Source organism: Salmo salar, chromosome 19, assembly GCF_965601325.2.
Source record: "Salmo salar chromosome 19, fSalSal1, whole genome shotgun sequence".
Lineage (NCBI taxonomy): Eukaryota > Metazoa > Chordata > Actinopteri > Salmoniformes > Salmonidae > Salmo > Salmo salar.
The window spans coordinates 80,082,501-80,100,118 of NC_138309.1; the positions used below are offsets into that span (position 1 = coordinate 80,082,501).

At 42.9% G+C, this 17,618-nt stretch overlaps 1 protein-coding gene across 2 annotated transcripts in view; it reads right to left on the reverse strand.

Moving 5' to 3' along the window:
- LOC106579641 (piezo-type mechanosensitive ion channel component 2) overlaps window positions 1-17,618 on the reverse strand; it is a 256,001-nt gene that overhangs the window by 87,124 nt on the left and 151,259 nt on the right. For both annotated transcript variants that reach the window (XM_045702749.2, XM_045702748.2), the window contains exons 6-7: window positions 11,228-11,609; window positions 10,578-10,791 (exon numbers count right to left, since the gene is read on the reverse strand). In XM_045702749.2, the coding sequence (XP_045558705.2) occupies window positions 10,578-10,791; window positions 11,228-11,609 (596 nt within the window). The remainder of the gene's footprint in view (window positions 1-10,577; window positions 10,792-11,227; window positions 11,610-17,618) is intronic.

Consider the following 17,618-nt stretch of genomic DNA (forward strand, 5'->3'; position numbering starts at 1 on the left):
ACGGTGTATACAATGTGTATCCCGTACATACGACAAATAAAACTTGAAACAATCTGAGAACAATTAAGCCACAATCTATTGACATGTCATTCCCAAAGTAGAACTGACATACCGAGAGAGAGAGAGAGAGAGAGAGAGAGAGAGAGAGAGAGAGAGAGAGAGAGAGACGGCGAAAGCTTCAATTAAACTTCTCCATTCGGTTCTTTCCCTCTTTCGTTAGAATCACCCCCCTCTTCGTCTTGGCAGTTGACCACATGTAAACATAACCTTTTACTGGTACCCCTTTGTAACCCTTTTTTGTACCGTAAATGATCAAACACACTTTATTTAAAAAAATTCAATGACGTAATGAATGTAGATAAAGTATGGGCTGCAGCCATGTGTTGTACAATAATCTCAGAAACACTTTCAATTTACACCAGCAATAACAATGCTTTGGTTCCCCTCATTTGCTTTGGCTCTCTCTCTCTCTCTCTCTCTCTCTCTCTCTCTCTCTCTCTCTCTATCTTTTTTTAAAAACCCTTAAGGAGGCAGTCGGCGAGCAAAACAACAACAGATGCCTCGGCGTAAGGGATAGAAAAGCGAGGGAGGATTGAAAGAGAGAAAAGAGACAGAGACGCCAAAGTGCAAAACAGTTACTCCAGCAGTCTTTCATTTTGGGTTATACACAGTACCAGTCAAAAGTTTGGACACACCTACTCATTCAAGGGTTTTTCTTTATTTTTACTATTTTCTACATTGTAGAATAATAGTGAAGACATCAAAACTATGAAATAACACATATGGAATCATGTAGTAACCAAAAAAAAGTGGAAAACAAATCCAAATATATTTGAGATTTGAGATTCTTTAAAGTAGCCACCCTTTGCCTTGATGACAGCTTTGCACACTCTTGGCATTCTCTCAACCAGCTTCATGAGGAATGCTTTTCCAACAGTCTTGAAGGAGTTACCACATATGCTGAGCACTTGTTCGTGGCTTTTCCTTCACTCTGTGGTCCAACTTATCCCTAACCATCTCAATTGGGTTGAGGTCAGGTGATTGTGGTAGGCCAGGTCATCTGATGCAGCACTCCATCATTCTCCTTCTTGGTCAAATAGCCCTTACACAGCCTGGAGGCGTGTTTTGGGTCATTGTTCTGTTGAAAAACAAATGATAGTCCCACTAAGCACAAACCAGATGGGATGGTATATCTCTGTAGAATGCTGTGGTAGCCATGCTGGTTAAGTGTGCCTTGAATTCTAAATAAATCACTGACAGTGTCACGAGCAAAGCACCCCCACACCATCACACCTCCTCCTCCATGCTTCAAAGATTTCAAATTTCATATTTCCACCGGTCTAATGTCCAATGCTCGTGTTTCTTGGCCCAAGCAAGTATCTTCTTATTATTGGTGTGCTTTAGTAGTGGTTTCTTTGCAGCAATTCGACCATGAAGGCCTGATTCACACAGTCTCCTCTGAATAGTTGATGTTGATGTGTCTGTTACTTGAACTCTGTGAACCATTTATTTGGGCTGCAATCTGAGGTGCAGTTAAACTCTAATGAACTTATCCTCTGCAGCAGAGCTAACTCTGGGTCTTCCTTTCCTGTGGCGGTCCCCATGAGGGCCAGTTTCATCATAGCGCTTGATGGTTTTTGTGACTGCATTTGAAGAAACTTTCGAAGTTCTTGAAATGTTTTGTATTGACTGACCTTCATGTCTTAAAGTAATGATGGATTGTCATTTCTCTTTGCTTATTTGAGCTGTTCTAGCCATAATATTGACTTTGTGTTTTACCAAATAGGGCTATCTTTTGTTTACCACCCCTACCTTGTCACAACACAACTGATTGGCTCAAAAGCATTAAGAAGGAATGAAATTCTACAAATGAATTTTTAACAAGTCACACCTGTTAATTTAAATGCATTCCAGGTGACTACCTCATGACGCTGGTTGAGAGAATGTCAAGAGTGTGCAAAGCTGTCATCATGCAGGGGGCAACTTCAAATAATCTCAAATATATTTTGATTTGTTTAACACTTTTTTGGTTACTACATTATTCCATATGTGTTATTTCATAGTTTTGATGTCTTCACTAGTATTCTACAATGTAGAAAATAGTAAATGACTGGTACTGTATATATATCATGCCACTTTAATTGACCGGAATTGTTTTCTTTGGGATCATGGCCCTTGTGTCCTGTTAGGAGTAATGTAAGGTTGGCCTGTGATACTAACATTCTAAAACTGCAGCTTGTCTTATTAATAGTTAGACCTTAGAATGCACATCGTAATGGAATACGATGGGTTTGGGTGCGTGGCTCTTTTCAACTCTGGCCAGAGTAAGAAAATATGAAGTGTAATTTCCTCTGCCTTCTTGGCATAGCCAACCTCCAAACCAGATGCTTTCATGCCCAAGCACTGCTGCCACAGCTGGAGAAAGCTGACCACTGAGCACTGGTGTGTCTTCAATCAAGTGGCATATAGGGTGAATATCAATAGTATTTTCTTCTTCGTGTCCTCTCTCCTTGCCTCTTTCTCAAAACGCATTGGAGGAGGTCCGAGGGGAGGAGGAGGCGAGGAGAGAGGACACGAGGAATCAAGGAAATATATGATTGACATGAAACCAAAGGCCAGCGGGCACTGTGTGGGTTATTCTAATCTGCCATGGAGTGTCATGGTTTTACCAAGAAGATAGACAGTGAACATGATTCAGAAAGAAGAACTAATATACAACTAATCTGTCATTTGTGGAGTCATATACACCACTACAACACCACTACAACACCACTACAACACCACTACAACACCACTACATTAAAAACAGATTGGATAGACAACAAGAACACAGGTTGGATAGACAACAAGAACACAGATTGGATAGACAACAAGAACACAGGTTGGATAGACAACAAGAACACAGATTGGATAGACAACAAGAACACAGATTGGATAGACAACAAGAACACAGATTGGATAGACAACAAGAACACAGATTGGATAGACAACAAGAACACAGATTGGATAGACAACAAGAACACAGATTGGATAGACAACAAGAACACAGATTGGATAGACAACAAGAACACAGATTGGATAGACAACAAGAACACAGATTGGATAGACAACAATAATACAGATTGGATAGACAACAAGAACACAGATTGGATAGACAGGAACAGGAACAAACACAGATACCCGAGTCGTTGATACACCCACTGGGCACAGACGTTAGTTCAACGTTTAGTTTTGATTTACATTTGGTTGCGTTGTCAACTAACGTGAATTCAACATAAAATCAACAAAAAATGTCACCATGTCATTGGATTTAGGTTGCAAGTTGGCTGAAAATAATATACAAAAATACCTGATGTTTATTATTTTGGGTTGAAATGAAGTGGAAACAATGTTTATTCAACCAGTTTTTGCCCAGTGGGTTTCTTGCGCTGACGCTACGATAAACACTTCACACCAAAAATCCCATTTGACATTTTCTTCTAATTTCAGCATTTTATTATAAAAACAACTTTTGCTTTTTTGCCACCCAAAGTAGTTTTTATTCTGGAGTTTGGGTATAAATTGAAAAGTAAACATATTTCGACTTAAGCTCGGGTAGTAATCAAAAAGGCATCGTTGCCCACAAATGTTAAACTACAAAGTACTGATTGTGCCTGTTTTATAGTCAGAGGGTTCTGTGTTTTAGCCCAGAGGCAAGGCAACTCTGCACCCAATCAGCCCAGTGCTTAGCTATTAGTGGTGGGCTGAGTCATAATTTGGGGCACTCTGATTCAATGAAATGGTCCAATCACGTGGTAGAATAATGGGTTTCATTAAAGAAACGAGTGAAGGCATATAGGGAATGATACATAGCGAGTGAAGGCATATAGGGAATGATACATAGCGAGTGAAGGCATATAGGGAATGATACATAGCGAGTGAAGGCATATAGGGAATGATACATAGCGAGTGAAGGCATATAGGGAATGATACATAGCGAGTGCAGACGTAAAGGGAAGGATCCCAAATGAGTGCAGGCATATAGGGAATGATACATAGCGAGTGCAGGCATATAGGGAATGATACATAGCGAGTGAAGGCATATAGGGAATGATACATAGCGAGTGAAGGCATATAGGGAATGATACATAGCGAGTGAAGGCATATAGGGAATGATACATAGCGAGTGCAGACGTAAAGGGAAGGATCCCAAGCGAGTGCAGGCATATAGGGAATGATACATAGCGAGTGAAGGCATATAGGGAATGATACATAGCGAGTGAAGGCATATAGGGAATGATACATAGCGAGTGAAGGCATATAGGGAATGATACATAGCGAGTGAAGGCATATAGGGAATGATACATAGCGAGTGCAGGCATATAGGGAATGATACATAGCGAGTGAAGGCATATAGGGAATGATACATAGCGAGTGAAGGCATATAGGGAATGATACATAGCGAGTGAAGGCATATAGGGAATGATACATAGCGAGTGAAGGCATATAGGGAATGATACATAGCGAGTGAAGGCATATAGGGAATGATACATAGCGAGTGAAGGCATATAGGGAATGATACATAGCGAGTGAAGGCATATAGGGAATGATACATAGCGAGTGAAGGCATATAGGGAATGATACATAGCGAGTGAAGGCATATAGGGAATGATACATAGCGAGTGAAGGCATATAGGGAATGATACATAGTGAGTGAAGGCATATAGGGAATGATACATAGCGAGTGAAGGCATATAGGGAATGATACATAGCGAGTGCAGACGTAAAGGGAAGGATCCCAAGCGAGTGCAGGCATATAGGGAATGATACATAGCGAGTGAAGGCATATAGGGAATGATACATAGCGAGTGAAGGCATATAGGGAATGATACATAGCGAGTGAAGGCATATAGGGAATGATACATAGCGAGTGAAGGCATATAGGGAATGATACATAGCGAGTGAAGGCATATAGGGAATGATACATAGCGAGTGAAGGCATATAGGGAATGATACATAGCGAGTGAAGTCATATAGGGAATGATACATAGCGAGTGAAGGCATATAGGGAATGATACATAGCGAGTGAAGGCATATAGGGAATGATACATAGCGAGTGAAGGCATATAGGGAATGATACATAGCGAGTGAAGGCATATAGGGAATGATACATAGCGAGTGAAGGCATATAGGGAATGATACATAGCGAGTGAAGGCATATAGGGAATGATACATAGCGAGTGAAGGCATATAGGGAATGATACATAGTGAGTGAAGGCATATAGGGAATGATACATAGCGAGTGAAGGCATATAGGGAATGATACATAGCAAGTGAAGGCATATAGGGAATGATACATAGCGAGTGCAGACGTAAAGGGAAGGATCCCAAATGAGTGCAGGCATATAGGGAATGATACATAGCGAGTGAAGTCATATAGGGAATGATACATAGCAAGTGAAGGCATATAGGGAATGATACATAGCGAGTGCAGACGTAAAGGGAAGGATCCCAAATGAGTGCAGGCATATAGGGAATGATACATAGCGAGTGAAGGCATATAGGGAATGATACATAGCGAGTGCAGACGTAAAGGGAAGGATCCCAAGCGAGTGCGGGCATATAGTGAAAGATCCATAGCCCTACTTTCTTTATATATATTTGTTATCCCTGTGCTTGTTCTTTCTTTTCCTCCATCTTTCATGTCCAAGGAGACATGTGTGTATGTTTTAGGACAAATATAAAAGCCACAGAATGGGTGTATCTGTGTCTTAAGTCTTTCACATAAAACTGGACGGTTAGAACAGTTTTTTGTTTGAGGAGGGGGTTTGTATGAAATGTAATATAATGTCGTTCCTGGTGATTTTGAGTGTATGAATGGGGTGCTAACGTTCAATATGTTAAAGCAAGAAGGTCTTTAAGGTTGATCCTATTGTGTTTATTTGTACTGTTATTTCACAGAATACACACACACACACACACACACACACACACACACACACACACACACACACACACACACCACGTAATACTCCCTAGCAGTCTCCATAGAACATGAATATACACAGTTACAGCATACTCCAAATACAGAACATCTATTGGACCACCCGCATCACACACACTTCTCTGACACCTGCTGTTTAAGGGGTTTGTATTCTGTTGGGATAGTTGGCGGGGCACATTTCACAGCGAGCGAGCGCTTTTACAAATTAGTCCTGTATCCTTCACTAAGGCCTTTATAAAACACTGCTACAGCCACTCAGGAACAGAAACACTATATTTATTTATATTTGCTTGCTGTCAGAGTTGTTCAAGCATTGTTACAGCACTCTCTTTCTAAAAATACTCTGATCATGCCCTAATTTAAATTAATTGCCTCCACTTAACTCAGAGGTCTCTCTCTCTCTCTCTCTCTCTCAACCAGTCAACTTAAGAGTTTTCTTTCTCTCCCTTTCTCGCTCGCTCCCACAATTCATGTGAAGTTCCCTGAAACCAGCTGTGTAATTTCAGAGCCAGCCAAGAATGGGTCGGCGTAATGAGAACCACCTGGGTTTGTGGAACGGAGGGGAGCCGGAGCTGGGCCGGATGGCTGGCCTGTGCCACCTCTCCCTGGTCTGGCTCTCTCTGGGCCCTGACAGGGGCTGGATGGAGGGTCCAGTTGGGTCACAGGGTGCATAGTGGGAGTGCTTTTTTGGGGGGGAGGGTGGGGTGGGTATGTGGGGATAGTTGACCTAGGTTGAAATGTTTGTGGGTGGCTTGAGGGGTGTTGACACTGGACCTTGACAGAATGTACCAGGTAAGAGTGTGTGAGTGCAGTGTGTGGTGGGAGAGGGGTACTACCTATCCAGAAGCCCTGGGTCACAGAGTAGGTGAGATTATGTGTGTGTGTGGCTTAGGGTACACTAGTTGTCCAGAAGAACTCTGAGTGTGTGTGTGTGTGTGTGTGTGTGTGTGTGTGTGTGTGTGTGTGTGTGTGTGTGTGTGTGTGTGTGTGTGTGTGTGTGTGTGTGTGTGTGTGTGTGTCGTGTGTGTGTGCGTGTGTGTGTGCGTGTGTGTGTGTGTGTAGTGTGTGTGTGTGTGTGTGTGTGTGTGTGTGTGTGTGTGTGTGTGTGTGTGTGTGTGTGTGTAAGGGTGGTATTAGTTGATAGGATGGTGTATAGGGTAGAGGTATTAGTTGATAGGATGGTGTATAGGGTAGAGGTATTAGTTGATAGGATGGTGTATAGGGTAGAGGTATTAGTTGATAGGACGGTGTATAGGGTAGAGGTATTAGTTGATAGGATGGCATTCACCTGTTCAGGTGGAATGGAGTTTTTCGCCCAAAGTGTTACATCACAATCTAATCTGATCTGATTATTCAGTCATCTTTTATTTGGGTAGCCTCTAGAGTCTAGACGATCCTATCCGCCAATCAGGGCTGTGTATGTAAATATATAAAAATGTGTATAAACACGCCCACATTATAAGACTGAGTTATTTTCATGAAATAAACACACACACTAATTTTTTAGACATACAGTGATGATTTTAAAATGAATAAATAAAAAATACTTAATGGGGACTTAAATTAACTAAGATCCTATTGAAATGCAATGATTAGTTGGGACACATTCAACCATCCAATTACTCTATGGTAGTTTCCTGTTGCTCAGTGTTTATAAGTAATGGAACAACAACTGCTCGCTTAACCAGCCACACTAATGTGTCGGAGGAAACACAGTACACCTGGCGACCGTGTCAGCATGCATGCGCCCGGCCTGCCACAGGAGTCGCTAGACTGCGATGGGACAAGACATCCCTGCCGGCCAAACCCTCCCCTAACCAGGCTGGGCCAACTGTGCACCGCGTCATGGGTCTCCCAGTCGCAGCCGGCTGCAACAGAGCCTGAACTCGAACCAGGATCTCTAGAGGCACAGCTAAACCTGAGATGCACTGCCTTAGACCACCGAGCCACTCAGGAGGCCCTAGAATGACGTTATTAAGCATATGATCTGTACTTTAAAAAATAATCTCTCAGTTGTGAAATTTTAACTGATTCAACTGGTCCTTATCTGCTTTCCTCCATCAGGAAATGTTGCATATGAAATGAAACGTAAAATCTGAAGTGCAAAATTCTACGCACAGAGAGACAAGGTGCAGCACATTTGAAAATACTTTTAGAGTTTTAACTGGAGCTTTTGGTCTAATATCTCATATCTTCATCATTGTTTCCTTCCCTCCCTTTAACTATAGATCCCATTTGATTCTTGAAGAATAGCACTTACAAATGCCTATGAGCTTAGTTCAACTGTCATACCCCATCAGAACCCAAAATGATACTCCAATGTTTGCAAACAAAGTACAAACACTATATAGCCTCAAAACAGGGTTAAAATGATAATTTTGATATCATGGATGGTCAGTCCTTGTATCCATAGTTCTGTCTTTGAATTTGAGAGTGGTTACATTTCTCCAGCCCAAATCCCAATAGTTCTAACCTAAAGAGGGGTGGGGATTACCCTTTGTTATTATTTAAACTGCTGATTGCCACTTTAAAGTGGCTGTTTAGTTGCTTATTCTTTACATTAAATGCTGGCTTGAGAGTTGCATGTATGGTTCAAATACACATACACTACTGTTCAAAGGTTTGGGTCACTTAGAAATATCCTTGTTTTCCATGAAAACATACATGAAATGAGTTGCAAAATAAATAGGAAATATAGTCAAGACGTTGACAAGGTTATAATGATTTTAAATTGAAATAATAATTGTGTCCTTCAAACTTTGCTTTCGTCAAAGAATCCTCCATTTGCGGCATTTACAGCCTTGCAGACCTTTGGCATTCTAGTTGTCAATTTGTTGAGGTAATCTGAAGAGATTTCACCTTCCACTCCTCTTTCTATTCTGGTTCGAGACAGTTTGCGCTGTTCTGTGAAGGGAGTAGTACCCAGCATTGTACAAGATCTTCAGTTTGTTGGCAATTTCTCGCATGGAATAGCCTTCATTTCTCAGAACAAGAATAGACCGATGAGTTTCAGAAGAAAGTGCTTTGTTTCTGGCCATTTTGAGCCTGTAATCTAACCCACAAATGCGGATGCTCCAGATACTCAACTAGTCTAAAGAAGGCCAGTTTAATTGCTTCTTTAATCAGAACTACAGTTTTCAGCTGTGCTAACATAATTGCAAAAGGGTTTTCTAATGATCAATTATCCTTTTAAAATGATCAACTTGGATTAGCTAATACAACATGCCACTGGAACACAGGAGTGATGGTTGCTGATAATGGGCCTCTGTACGCCTATGTAGATATTCCATAAGAAATCTGCCATTTCCAGCAACAAAAGTAATTTATAACATTAACAATGTATTTCTGATCAATTTGATGTTATTTTAAAAACAAGGACATTACGAAGTAACCCCAAACTTTTGAACAGTAGTGTGATATAATATTTATCAATTTCTTCACACATGAAACCACACAATCCCTGGTTTATTTTGGGAGACACCTTTTGGCTCAGGAGCACTACCAGAGGAAATAGTTCTGTATATAGCCTCTTTAAAGATAAAAAACAACAACAAGAGATGTCATATCATTCCTTGACAACCTTCATTTAGTTCTCTATAAATTAAGCCCAAATATGTCCAAATACGTTACAAAACCTCTTGGCCAATATCAAGTTCAACTCCACTCCATACAGAACACAACATTCTCAGGGCATGACAACATCCCAACTGCTATTCCCGTTCAAAAATCCTCCTTTGCTGTGAAGTTCTACTTTGCTCAGTTGGGCTGAGCGTCTGACACCGGGGCCAGATGAAATACACCATGATCTACGGCCTCCAGCAGATGTGAACACATTGTTGTGTGTTGTCTGGAGCAGAGGCAACGCACGTGTGGCAATCTTAAAGGTGTACCACCCACTGACAGCTCCCTGTGATGCTTTTCATAGGAATTCCTCTGCCTTTCTTTTTTGTTATAACGTGAAAGAAAAGAGAGGGGAGGGAAAAGGAGAAAGAGAGAGAGAGCGAGAAAGAGGGAGAGATACATCTTCACCCTTTCAACTTGACACAAGCAATTTATTCCACAAGCAATACCACCGCTATCACGGTCGGATCGTAATTTAGGACCAAAGCCAACAGACAGACACCTGACACCCACTCTGACATGCAATTGGCTCAGACGTTGACACTTGATTGGATTGCTAGGTTAGATTTGGTGGTCTTTTTTCCCCCCTAGCCACATGTTTTTTGGGGTCATAATATTGGTCACAGTCAGAGCCTCAGTCAGGCTCTGTGTTCTTGTATTCCTAATCTAGAGGATTACACACTGACGATGTTATGCTGATATGCTGGGATTCAAAATGATCCTGTAAACAGATGCTATGCAATGGGGGTTGCTTTTTATGGATAATGCATGTGCATTGTCCTTGAAACTACATGAAAACACACATGCACGCGCACACACACACACACGCGCGCACACACACACACACACACACACACACACACACACACACACACACACACACACACACACACACACACACACACACACACACACACACACACACACACACACACACACACACACACACACACACACACACACACACACACACCTGGCGTAGCTATCCCCGGGTGGGATGAGCTCCTGGAAGAACTGGAACTGGTAGAGGTAGAGAATCACCAGGTGACCAGCGCTGAAGATGGCCATGAGGACACACAGACAGCTGAAGATGAGCGGGTGGAATGTCCGACAGAAGGACCACCAGGTACACAGGCCCAGGAAGGTGAAGAAGTAGACTGCAGAGGTCAGGGAGGGCAGCATGATGCCTGGAACAGCACAGAAGCAGAGTGGGGACATAGTGACTAATGGATCATTCTCCGTGAGACTGGATGGAGAGGTATACATTGTATTACACCTTTACGTCGTTGTCAAATCTCATCTCTGATTCGTACATTTCACACTTGAGTATGAAAAATCCCAAAACACACTTGGTAATTTCAGCATTTCAGGAAGTTAAACAGTCAGAAAGTCTTTGGGAAACAAGGTTCAGCCTGATAATCTACAATAGATGTGTGGGGAGATTTAACTGTATTGTCTTAATACAAATATTGAATATTGAATATTTACACTGTATGTAACATTTTATTAAATTAAATCTGGGATTCAATCATGTCAATTTAAGCAAATTACAAATGGAGTAATTCCACTGCTCTGATGATAAATTGTGGATTGCCAGTCATTAATTTGAGTGAGGGCACTTACCTGTAAGGCCCAGTAGAATGGTGACCACTACTTTCCCTGCAGTGGTAATAAGATTCCCAATGATCTCCTTGACTTTGGATGCCATCGCCGCTATCCGACGAAAGATCTTCATCTTGGTGCTCTCCTCCTCTACTTCTCCATCCCCTTCTTGCCCCTCTCCTCCCTCCTCCACCTCATCCCCAGTCATTTCTCCATCTCCATCCTCGCCCGTCTCAAAGTCCTCCTCCAACATCAGGTCGTCCTCCTCCCCCTTATCCCCAGTCATCTCTCCATCTCCATCCTCGCCCGTCTCAAAGTCCTCCTCCAACATCAGGTCGTCCTCCTCCAACTCAACCTCCTCCTTTTTCTCCTCCTCTTTCTCATCCTCCTCTTCCTTCTTTTCCTGGGGAAAGAAGATGAATACAATCAGTATCAACGCAGAAGTTAATAACATGTACACCCTGTCGCTAGGGCCTTTACCCTGCCTTGTTAGAAACGGCATCCTTCCTCGTTGATTAGAAACAGCACCCTGCCTCGTTGATTAGAAACAGCACCCTGCCTCGTTGATTAGAAACAGCACCCTGCCTCGTTGATTAGAAACAGCACCCTGCCTCGTTGATTAGAAACAGCACCCTGCCTCGTTGATTAGAAACGGCACCCTGCCTCGTTGATTAGAAACAGCACCCTGCCTCGTTGATTAGAAACGGCACCCTGCCTCGTTGATTAGAAACGACACCCTGCCTCATTGATTAGAAACGACACCCTGCCTCGTTGATTAGAAATGACACCCTGCCTCGTTGATTAGAAACAGCACCCTGCCTCGTTGATTAGAAACGACACCCTGCCTCGTTGATTAGAAATGACACCCTGCCTCGTTGATTAGAAACAGCACCCTGCCTCGTTGATTAGAAACGGCACCCTGCCTCGTTGATTAGAAACGACACCCTGCCTCGTTGACTAGAAACGACACCCTGCCTCGTTGAGTAGAAATGACACCCTGCCTCGTTGATTAGAAATGACACCCTGCCTCGTTGATTAGAAACGACACCCTGCCTCGTTGACTAGAAACGGCACCCTGCCTCGTTGATTAGAAACGACACCCTGCCTTGTTGATTGAGTAGCCCTGCTTTGTTGAGTACTAATGTATTTGCTGAGTAGCCCTGCTTCGTTGAGTAGAAACGTATTTTATGAGTAGCCCTGCTTTGTTGAGTATAAATGTATTTTCTCAGTAGCCCTGTTTTGCTGAGTAGAAACGTATTTTATGAGTAGCCCTGCTTTGTTGAGTATAAATGTATTTTCTCAGTAGCCCTGTTTTGCTGAGTAGCCCTGCTCTGTTGAGTAGAAATGTATTTTCTCAGTAGCCCTGTTTTGCTGAGTAGCCCTGCTCTGTTGAGTAGAAATGTATTTTCTCAGTAGCCCTGTTTTGCTGAGTAGCCCTGCTCTGTTGAGTAGAAATGTATTTTCTCAGTAGCCCTGTTTTGCTGAGTAGCCCTGCTCTGTTGAGTAGAAAGGTATTTTTTCAGTAGCCCTGTTTTGCTGAGATGCTCTGCTTTGCTGAGATGCTCTGCTTTGTTGAGAGAACTCAATTCAACAGAAGTAAGGGTTAAGGAGGGTCCCAGGAGTTACATCCCATTGTATTTATTAACGAGAGGGGTTATAGGAGAGATTAGCGGTCTGCTTGACAGTGACATTCAGCAAGACCGTACTCCAGACCACACGTTTAACGACCATTTCAACCAGTTGTCTCTTTTTATTGCACAAAAGGACTAAACCCACTAACGACTGTCTGCAATGCAGCAGACTTGCACTTTTCACTAAACATCAGCCAGTGCGTTTGGATTTATATAGCAATTATATTAGAAGACTGCTATCATACAAACCAGGAAAAAGGCATATGGATGTCAATAAATTGTAAATGGTTAACATTCTGGTTTACATTAGCCATGAGCTATAGTGTACATCGCATTGCATTTAATAAAGGTCAGAAAATAACAGCCGTTCATATCAGGCCATAGGGTGGAAGTAACACTGGGAAAAGCTGAGCAGGTTGTTATGCATATTTATAACATAAATCCCTGGAATTCAATAGATGTTGCCCTTGCGTCATTGCTTTTACAGTGCCTTCAGAAAATATTCATACCCCTTCACTTATTCCACATTTTGTTGTGTTACAGCCAGAATTCAAAATTATTTTTTCTCACAGAAATATCTAATTTACGTAAGTACTCACACCCTTGAGTCAATACTTTGTAGAAGCACCTTTGGCAGCGATTACAGTTGTGAATATTAATGGGTAAGTCTCTAAGACCTTTCCACACCTGGATTGTGCAACATTAACTTTTTAATCTTGAAAAACTCCCCAGTCTTTAACGACTACAAGCATGCCAATAACATGATGCATCTACCACTATGCTTGAAAATATGGAGAGCGGTACTCAGTAATGCGTTATATTGGATTTGCCCCAAAGACAACACTTTGTATTCAGGACAAAACGTTAATTGCTTTGCCACATTTTTTGCAGAATTACTTTAGTGCCTTGTTGCCAGAGTATGTGGGTGGAGTTGAGCTGTTAGAAATCTTGCTCATCGCTCATGGAAACGGTGTTTGAAAAAATGCTTCTCCAAATTCACTCCATTCACTAAAATCCCAATTTAAACAACACCCATCTATTTTAATGACTACCTGGACCTACCATTTGTGTTTGAAGTATTGAAACCAAACCATATGATTTGAATTAAAAGTATTTTAATAAACATGATTAGGTTGCTGTAAGAAGCACTCATCATTTCAAATAGGCTACATGTCATATTAAACAGCATATAAACACTCCAAATAGGTCAGGATTCAGACAGGGAGCCTAAGAAGGAACGAAAATGAATTATTTACGCTATATTATTTCAATTATTTCAAGGCTATAGCCTACAAAGAAATACATTGAAGCATTTGTGAGTGCAACACACTAGGCTGGCATGAACATTACGCTCTCAGCATTTAAACAATATTTTGTTGTAATAAATCATTATAGTTGTCACGTCCTGACCAGTAAAAGGGGTTATTTGTCATTGAAGTTTGGTCAGGGCGTGGCAGGGGGTGTTTGTTTTGTGTTTCGGTGTTTTTGGTTTAGGTTCTATGTTTTCTATTTCTATGTTTAAATCTAGTTTTCTATTTCTATGTTGGGGTTTTGGTAGGACCTCCAATTAGAGGCAGCTGGTTGTCGTTGCCTCTAATTGGAGGCCATATTTAGTTGGGGTTTGTTTCACTTGTGTTTTGTGGGTGGTTGTTTCCTGTATAGCCTGTGTTGCCTTACGGAACTGTTTCGTCGTTTTGTTTAAGTGTTATCTTTAAATAAATTAAGAAGATGAGAACTATACCCGCTGCGCCTTGGTCCTATCCTTACGACGCCCTTGACAATAGTCTATAAATTGTGCATATAGGCTGTGACTTACTTAGAATTAAATACAAATGAAAGGAAAAATGCATGATTATGCTCAGTCTCCAGTGCCTTTGAATTCATTTTTAGAAACAGAGTCTGTGGCTTCAGGCTCATGTGATGGTGCCTGGAGAGCAGGCCAGCAGCAGAGAATATCCTTTCAGCGTTTGCAGAGCCACTGGGGATGATAAACACCCTTCGGCCACTCTTATCAGGCTGGACAGGATGCACATTTTTCTTTTTTTGTTGTTGGTAGGCCTAAAGGATTTTAGGTAAAATAACCCTATCAAAATGGAAAGCTCCTTGAAAGAGATAATATGCCAGAACTAATAATAGGCCGATAATAGGCCAAAATCATTGACGGCCTACTGTATTGATAAAAGAACGAAAATGAACTAAACTTGAATGAGATAAAAAATGTTGTTTATAAATACTTACAATACTTAGCTAAATGTGTCATTGAAGTAAATATTTTGTATCTACCCACCTCATTCCTTTCTGTTAGTGTAACCGATGTGAAATGGCTAGTTAGTTAGCGGTGGTGCACGCTAATAGCGTTTCAATCAGTGATGTCACTCACTCTGAGACTTGAAGTAGGGTTTCCCCTTGCGTTGCAAGGGCCGTGGCTTTTATGGCACGATGGGTAACGATGCTTCGTGGGGTGTCAGTTGTTGATGTGTGCAAGGGTCCCTGGTTCAAGCCCAGGTTGGGGCAAAGAGAGGGACGGAACCTACACTGTTACATTAGCATGTACACTTAGTAGTACACCATCACGCTTTCGGGATATGTGACTTTTCCGATTCAACAATGATTCTTTAGTTGTGGTACCTACATCACCACACTCCCTCTCTTGCTCTTGGTCCTCATCTTTGTAAATCACCTTGATTTTGCACCTGTGTGTTTTATCAGTTTCTTTATGAAAATATTTAGTGAACTGCATGACAGTAGCTAAAGCAAGGGGCTATAGCCACACATGTAGACCAGAAATGCATGCTGGGCCCGGGCATGCCCTGAGCTCGTGAAGTGAGCGCTATTGGAGCGAAATTGGAAACAGGCAAGAAGGCAGATGCTTCAACCTTTGGGGAACTCGCTCCACGTTCCAGTCAAATTGGTCACACTCCGCTACTCGCTCCACGTTCCAGTCAAATTGGTCACACTCCGCTACTCGCTCCGTTCCAGTCAAATTGGTCACACTCCGCTACTCGCTCCATGTTCCAGTCAAATTGGTCACACTCCGCTACTCGCACCACGTTCCAGTCAAATTGGTCACACTCCGCTACTCGCTCCGTTCCAGTCAAATTGGTCACACTCCGCTACTCGCTCCACGTTCCAGTCAAATTGGTCACACTCCGCTACTCGCTCCACGTTCCAGTCAAATTGGTCACACTCCGCTACTCGCTCCACGTTCCAGTCAAATTGGTCACACTCCGCTATTCGCTCAGTTCCAGTCAAATTGGTCACACTCTGCTACTCGCTCCATGTTCCAGTCAAATTGGTCACACTCCGCTACTCGCTCCACGTTCCAGTCAAATTGGTCACACTCCGCTACTCGCTCCGTTCCAGTTAAATTGGTCACACTCCGCTATTCGCTCAGTTCCAGTCAAATTGGTCACACTCCGCTACTCGCTCCGTTCCAGTCAAATTGGTCACACTCCGCTATTCGCACAGTTCCAGTCAAATTGGTCACACTCCGCTACTCGCTCCACGTTCCAGTCAAATTGGTCACACTCCGCTACTCGCTCTGTTCCAGTTAAATTGGTCACACTCCGCTACTCGCTCTGTTCCAGTCAAATTATTCACACTCCGCTACTCGCTCCACGTTCCAGTCAAATTGGTCACACTCCGCTACTCGCTCTGTTCCAGTCAAATTATTCACACTCCGCTACTCGCTCCACGTTCCAGTCAAATTGGTCACACTCTGCTATTCGCTCTGTTCCAGTCAAATTGGTCACACTCCACTACTCGCTCCGTTCCAGTCAAATTATTCACACTCCGCTATTCGCTCCACGTTCCAGTCAAATTGGTCACACTCCGCTATTCGCTCCACGTTCCAGTCAAATTGGTCACACTCCGCTACTCGCTCCACGTTCCAGTCAGATTGGTCACACTCCGCTACTCGCTCCGTTCCAGTGAAATTGCTCACACTCCGCTACTCGCTCCACGTTCCAGTCAAATTGGTCACACTCCGCTACTCGCTCCATGTTCCAGTCAAATTGGTCACACTCCGCTACTCGCTCCGTGTTCCAGTCAAATTGGTCACACTCCGCTACTCGCTCCGTGTTCCAGTCAAATTGGTCACACTCCGCTACTCGCTCCATGTTCCAGTCAAATTGGTCACACTCCGCTACTCGCTCCATGTTCCAGTCAAATTGGTCACACTCCGCTACTCGCTCCGTTCCAGTCAAATTATTCACACTCCGCTATTCGCTCCACGTTCCAGTTAAATTGGTCACACTCCGCTACTCGCTCCGTTCCAGTGAAATTGGTCACACTCCGCTACTCGCTCCACGTTCCAGTCAAATTGGTCACACTCCGCTACTCGCTCCATGTTCCAGTCAAATTGGTCACACTCCGCTACTCGCTCTGTTCCAGTCAAATTGGTCACACTCCGCTACTCGCTCCGATCCAGTCAAATTGGTCACACTCCGCTTCTCGCTCTGTTCCAGTCAAATTGGTCACACTCTGCTACTCGCTCCACGTTCCAGTCAAATTAGTCACACTCCGCTACTTGCTCTGTTCCAGTGAAATTGGTCACACTCCGCTACTCGCTCAACGTTCCAGTGAAATTGGTCACACTCCGCTACTCGCTCCGTTCCAGTCAAATTGGTCACACTCCGCTACTCGCTCTGTTCCAGTCAAATTGGTCACACTCTGCTACTCGCTCCATGTTCCAGTCAAATTGGTCACACTCCGCTACTCGCTCTGTTCCAGTTAAATTGGTCACACTCCGCTACTCGCTCTGTTCCAGTCAAATTATTCAC